The sequence below is a fragment of the Ochotona princeps genome, chromosome 8 (assembly GCF_030435755.1).
Source record: "Ochotona princeps isolate mOchPri1 chromosome 8, mOchPri1.hap1, whole genome shotgun sequence".
In the NCBI taxonomy this organism is placed as follows: Eukaryota; Metazoa; Chordata; class Mammalia; order Lagomorpha; family Ochotonidae; genus Ochotona; species Ochotona princeps.
In genome coordinates this window covers 1,954,831-1,961,443 of record NC_080839.1, presented here as the reverse complement: position 1 = coordinate 1,961,443, position 6,613 = coordinate 1,954,831, and the positions used below count along the sequence as shown (strand labels likewise).

Here is a 6,613-nt window from a genome sequence, read left to right as displayed (position 1 = left end):
CCAGCATATATCTGAGATGGTTGATTGACCCGTTCTGTCTTCTGTCCTCTCTTGGCTAGGGTTCTGAGTCCAGCTGGCCATCGCCACAATCAGCTTATAGGTGCAATTCCTGGGCTGGTTTGCTTTCGGACTGGAATTGCTCATGGAACCAGTGGGTGTTGCAGGCTAGGTTGGTTCTGCCTATCACGTACTCGGCACTTGCGTCAGCCAGTGGGGGTTGCAGCCTAGTCGGGGCAACCCACAATATCCCCCACCAGGCCCGCCCCCTATCCTGGTTTGCCTGTGTGTATAGCAAGCTAGTCCAGTCTGTCCCACATCCCATTTAGCTCTTATATTTGTCCCTGGGTTTTAAAGCTTAGTTCTGACTAACCAGCTCAGCCATCCAGCCCCCACAGATGTTGTCGAGTTCCTCCCTGTCTAGCCACCCCAGCCCCCTTTCAAGTTATCATGTCCTCCCGCTGGAGCAGTGACCCAGGAGGTGGGAACCCATTATTTCCCTCCTGGGTCGTTCACTGTCCTGGTTTATGCACTTTTCGGGTGGTTCCGCAATTTGACTCGACAGAATTAGTCCCCAGATGTGCCAAATGTATGCCCGTGGGAAATTTTCCTTGGCCTATTCTAGGCTTTTTCCTATTGTGCTTCTTGCGCTGACCTGGAGGGTCTGTATCTTGCCAGAGGAGTTGCCCAGGCACCTCCCTCTGAGCCTCTCCCTTTGCCAAGTTATGCGCATACCAGGGGCTTTTTTTTTTTTTTTTTTTTTTTGAGCCCCAGCTCTTCTCAGTTCACCTCCTGTCCAAGCAGGAACAATGGCTTAACCTGGCTGGCTTTCACCCCATTCAGGTTCTTGTTATAGGATGTTTCAGCCCAGCTGTGGCACATCTATACCCACGTACAGTTCACAACTGGCTCAGTGGGGGGTCGAGACCTAGCCTAGCCAGTCTCATGCTTACCTTGGTTATCCAGGACACCAGATAGAACACAGGTAAAGCCAAGTAGGGCCATTGCACCTGCTACTTTGCTTGAATCTAGGATGTGAAGCCACAATGTCTAAGGCTGAAGCTAGGACAAATGAGGGACTGCAACAAGCGGAGTCAGAGCAAACACTGGCAGGCATATGATCTAAGGCTAGTAACAGGCCCAGGGTGGGAGCCAAGGGGATACCCTGACTAGGTTGAGGCTCTCTCCAAGGAGAACGTGTGCAGGAATGGGGGCTGTGTCCTAACCCAGAAATAGTGGTAGTCTCCCAAGGCACTAGTGTGGGGTTGGAATGGATGCACCAGACTGTGCCGGACCCTGACCCACCTATTTCTAAGCCAGGTCATCTGGCTTATCCACTTAATTTCTGAAACAGCCTCTCCTTATGGAGAAGTTCAAACATGCACACTGGCACTTTTCTAACCTCTGCCTAACAGACGCACACAGAGAAAGAACACAGTTACATTTGGGGGCCAGGATTGTGGCCCATATTTGGCCACCAGTTCAAGTCCCAGTTGCTTCACTTCAAAGCCACCTCCCTGCCAATGCACCTGGGAAAGCCATGGAAGATGATACAACTGCTTGGGCCCTGCACCCACGGGGATTTCCTTGCTCCAGCCTGTTGTGGCTATTTGGGGCAATGAACCATGGGATGGAAGGTCTCTCTTCCTGTCTCTTTCTGCAGCTCTGCCTTTCAAATAAAGAGATGAACGTGTTTCTAAAAGTTAGTGCAATTTGTGCTTTCTCTTTGCTAGCAGAAAAAGCAACGTGCAGTACACAGCAGGGAAGATGCTGTTGTAGGAATTGCACAGCAGCCAGAGAAAGGAGGGGCTCCTCCCTTCTGTGGCCAGCATTACGTAAGCCATGATGAGTTGCATGTGGGCCCAGGTGACAACTCGATAGAGCAACCGCAGGGGCTTGGCCCTGATGGATGAACTGGCAAAGGCATGAATCAGGTAGTCAACTTCTACCATCACAGCCCAGCAAAGGAAACTGAACACCTGCCCTGGATGGAGTCCATGCCACCAGGCAGAGAAGGCAAAGGTCTGGAACAACGGCCACAGCCTGCTGTGCTGGAAGACCAGCCGCCTGAGCCACAGAGCCGTGCTTTGGTTCCATTTCCTGGTGAACAAGGCTAACTTGTGCGTCGTTTCCAGCGTCCAGATGTCTGCGTCGTGGACAAAGCCATCCTCACCGGTGCTCTGGCTCAAGCCAGCCCCAAAGCCTGCTGTGTGGAGGAGGGACTCATCCAGGAGCCACTGGAAGTAGTAGGTGAGTTGGAAGAACACAGCTGTGGCCCACATGATAGAGACGCACTGGAGATGCCGGCACTGGGCGAGTCCAGTCCTTGCACGCAGCAGCCCCCTCACGGCCGCCTTGAGGCACTCTAGTCCCAGGACCTGTAGGCCTCTCCAGAACAGAGTCTGGAACAAGTGCCTGAGACGCACAGAGCTGGAGCTGTGAACACGAGCCTGGAATCGCTGGAAGGAACACAGAGGACCTCCGAGGAGAGCAGGGAAGAACAGCAAGTAGCTGAGATAGGGGAGCACCACACACAGACGCTCACACACAGTGCACCTGTTCCTGTCGCCTCCCAATGCCACCTCCACTTTCCCTTCACCAATGTCCAGTGAGAGCGACGTGACCTTCTGCGTCAAGAGCATGAGCAAAGAAAGAGCGATGCAGAACCTGAAAGAGATTTTTTTAGTGTGAAAACACTCCCTGTTTATTCTTCTAATCCAGTCTGTCACGTGTGATCACAGAGCAAGGGGAAGGGGTACAGCGCCCCCTCTAAGACTAGGATGAACTGAGAGCCATGCTCAGCTCTGGGCAGGATCAAATGTTACATTCAACATGAGCCAGGGACATACGCTAAAGGATGACAAGAAACATTATGGGGGAATGTGGAGGATAATATTTCTAAGAAAGGCTTGTAAAGATGAGGACCAACAACTTGGGAGAGATTTGCCAGAGAAGAAAGAAAACTTGAGGGTAGCGAGGAAGCCGTGGGAAGTTGGAGATGGCATTCCCTGTAGCACTCTGCCTGGGTCGGGGCTGGTTCTGAGGCATGGAGGAGAATGCATTGGTGAGCCAATGACAGTGTGAGGTGTGGTCACCCATCCCATGACCACTTGCTGCGTCATGGTCAAAGATTCAGAGTGGGATTCTTGCTACAGTTAGTAAAGCTGCTGCAGGCATCTGAGGAATGAGTTGAAGGGTCAAAGTTTCTCCCTCAAACCCTACCATTCGAACAAAATCACTTCAACTCTCAACTTTATTGTCTCTGTTTTTTTTTTAAAGATTTATTTATTTTATTATAAAGTCAGATATACAGAGAGGAGGAGAGACAGAGAGGAAGATCTTCCGTCTGATGTTTCACTCCCCAAGTGAGCCGCAACGGGCCGGTGCTGCGCCTATCCGATGCGGGGAACCAGGAAACTCTTCCAGGTCTCCCATATGGGTGCAGGGTCCCAAGGCTTTGGGCCGTCCTCAACTGCTTTCCCAGGCCACAAGCAGGGAGCTGGATGGGAAGAGGAGCTGCCAGGATTAGAACCGGCACCTATATGGGATCCCGGCATGTTCAAGGCGAGGACTTTAGCCACTAGGCCATGCCGCAGGGTCCTATTTTATAATTTTTAAAATGGCATTCCATATCAGGTTGAGATCCCAGTTGAGATCCCCCCCAAAAGTCATTATCTGAGAGAGGTTCAAGGTCACACTATAGCACCAGAAGAAATGGCCACTCAAACTCAACACTTGGTTCTCTCCCTGACCATCATGCTGTGTGCTCATCCCTGCCCAGCTCCGGACAAGCAAATCAGCAAGTGGCTTTACCGGTGGAGGGCGGCTCCTGCAGGTAATGCTTGGTGTACTGCAGCCCCAGGTGGCACAGGGTCTGCCAGCTCATCTGGAAGAGGAAAGTCCACCTGTGGACGGCCTGTGGGCCGAGCGAGCAGACCAGAACCACATCACAGACAGCCTGGATGAAGACCAGCGCCGTGTAGGGCCCCATGGCAGCCGCGGCTAGGGCGCCCCCTCCCGTCAGCAGAAAGAGGTACCTGAAAGAAAGGGGAAAGCCTGCCCAGAACATGGGCAGCCCCACCTGCCCACAAGGGAGGGAGGCCCCGCCGACCACCTGCAGAAGCCATGCTGCATCACTCGGAAGGCTTCTTTTTGACCTTTTGGGACAACGAACCAAGGGCAGTTTTTTCCCTCAAAAGACATACTGTGGCTTCTGCCTCAGTGACCCTGGGAAGCCGTCTCTTTCATGCCCACCCAAGGCAACCTGTGCTTAGAAAACCTTTGTATCGACCACATCCTTGCACTGCCCTTTAGATTAAAATGTAATCGTGCTCTCTGACAAGCCTGCATCATCCCTGCAGATCATGTCACTGTGGCACCTTCTCTCTTTCTCTGCCTTTCTACATTCTGTTCCTGGGCATTTTCAGCCTGTCTCTTGCAGTCTGTCCCTGCACATATAGGAGATGTCTGGCAAGACTATGGCTCAGTTGATTTTTGTTTGCATCAACCAAGGCATTGTTAGAAACCTCAATATATAAAAACCCTAGTTTCCAGAATAAGCACATTATTAGGAGGTGGCCCTTTGGCTGTGGGTTTCCGTGTTACGAAGGGTATTCTGGAGAAGTTTTTGTTTGTTTGTTTGTTTGTTTGTTTTGTTTTCAAGTGAGACCATTTAATGCATTGAGGTTATTGGATATTAAAAAAATTTCTAAGAAACTTGTTGAATCTTTAGTAACAATAATTCTGAAGCCCGAATTGGGATGTGGGTAACCTAACAAGATTCTTTTTTAAGATTTATTTTTATTGCAAGGTCAGATACATGGAGAGGAGGAGAGACAGGGAGGAAGATCTTCTGTTTGATTATTCACTCCCCAAGTGACTGCAACGGCCAGAGATGAGCTAATTCAAAGCCTGGAGCCTCTTCCGGGTCTCCCACACGGGTGCAGGGTCCCAAGGCTTTGAGCCATTCTCGACTGCTTTCCCAGGCCACAAGCAGGGAGGGAGCTGGATGGAAAGCAGGGTCACCAGGATATGAGCCAGTGCCCATATGGGATCCAGGCACGTAAAAGTTGAGAACTTAAGCCACTAGGCCACCGCGCCTGGCCCACGAATTTTGTTTTATTTCATTTCTCTGAGAAATCATGCAAAGACTTTTTAAAAAAAATACATTTATGGGGGTGATGCTTTGCCTAAACATTAAGACACTTGTTAAGGTGCCTGGACTCCAGGCCAGATCATGGTGTAGCAGTTAAAGCTGCTGCCTGCAACACTGGTACCTTGTGGCTGCCACTTTGTGTCTCGGCTACCCGATTTCCAACCCATCTCCCTGCTTATGGCCTGGGAAAGCACAGAGGGTGGTGCAAGTATTTTGGGGACCCTGAATCCATGTGGGAAATCCAGAAGAAGCTCTTAGCCTCTGACTTCAGCCTGTCTCAGGGCTGGTTGTTGCAGCCATCTGGGGAGTGAGCCAGTAGACGGAATAGTTCTCCCTCTCTAGTACCTTTGCCTTTCAAATAAATAAATAAATAAATAAATAAATAAATAAATCTCTTTGTAAGTGCCCGTGCACTTCAGGGTACCTGGGTTCAATACCTGCCTCTTGCCTCTGACCCCTAATGCACAGCCGAGGGGGCAGTGGTGGGGGCTCGAGTAATTGGGGAAACTGGATCCCATTTGGCCCAGTGCTAACCGTTGTGGGAATCTGGGTGGTGACCCAGCAGCTAGGAGTCCTCTCTCCACATCAGCCTGTCTCTGCCTCTCAAATAAATGACAAGTAATTTTACATTTACTTACAAGTTACTTATGTAACTTAAGTATTACCTTATATAAAATTCAATTTTACTAAAAAAAAAAAAAAAACAGAAGAAGAAAAGGATAATCAAATTTCCCAACATGAGGAGTGCTAAGGACTGGAATCTAGAGTCGGCACGGTTGTATACACGGGGGGAACCCTGTGCCATCCCAGCATCCACCCCATCCACAGAGTTTATTATTCACTTCCCGTGCCATGTGAACCTATCAAGCTTTGAGTCAACGCAGGCACCACATTCATTTCCTCTGTTATTCATGGCCATTTGCAAACAACCGGCCGTCAGTGGCGCAGGTGAACGGCAGTCTTCAGGCCTGAGGTCTGTTGTATTTTCTGACCTGGATGGAAGACTTAAGTCAGCAGCACCCCCACTCCCCTTCCCCCCACGCCCCTACCTGCCTGGCATTGGCAGAAAATGAGTCCTTGCTACAGAGGTGACTAAACAACAGTGCGAAAGGGAAAGCGGCTCCTTGATAGAGTGACATGGGGTGGAGGGGGAGTGCCTGCAGCAATGCATTAAAACTGGAACCCAAGACACGGTCATATCCAGAGTCCTCAACGCAGCCTCCTGCAAGAGAAACATCAGCCAGGCGCTGTCTCTGGACTTTTTATAAGGTCGGTCAGTTGGTCTCTGTGTGTGTAAGTGTGTGTGTGTGTGTGTTTGGAAGGTCTGGGTGAACAAAAACTGAACAGAAGCATTGCCTACAAGCAGTATGGAAGCTGCTTTTCTGATAAGGGGAACTGCACCCTGGAAACCAAAACCTCTTTTGGGGTTATTATCACTTAATAATAGCTACTAAAAGCACA

General features: G+C 50.2%; 1 protein-coding gene across 1 annotated transcript; it reads right to left on the bottom strand.

The window, feature by feature from the left end:
- Window positions 1–1,700: 1,700 nt before the first annotated feature.
- LOC131480960 (ghrelin O-acyltransferase-like) lies at window positions 1,701–6,294 on the bottom strand. Its single transcript, XM_058667444.1, has 3 exons — window positions 6,206–6,294; window positions 3,814–4,034; window positions 1,701–2,668 (listed from the first exon to the last, which is right to left on the bottom strand). Exons 1-3 carry the CDS (start codon window positions 6,289–6,291, stop codon window positions 1,701–1,703), a joined length of 1,275 nt encoding a protein of 424 aa, XP_058523427.1. The 5' UTR covers window positions 6,292–6,294.
- Window positions 6,295–6,613: the final 319 nt, after the last annotated feature.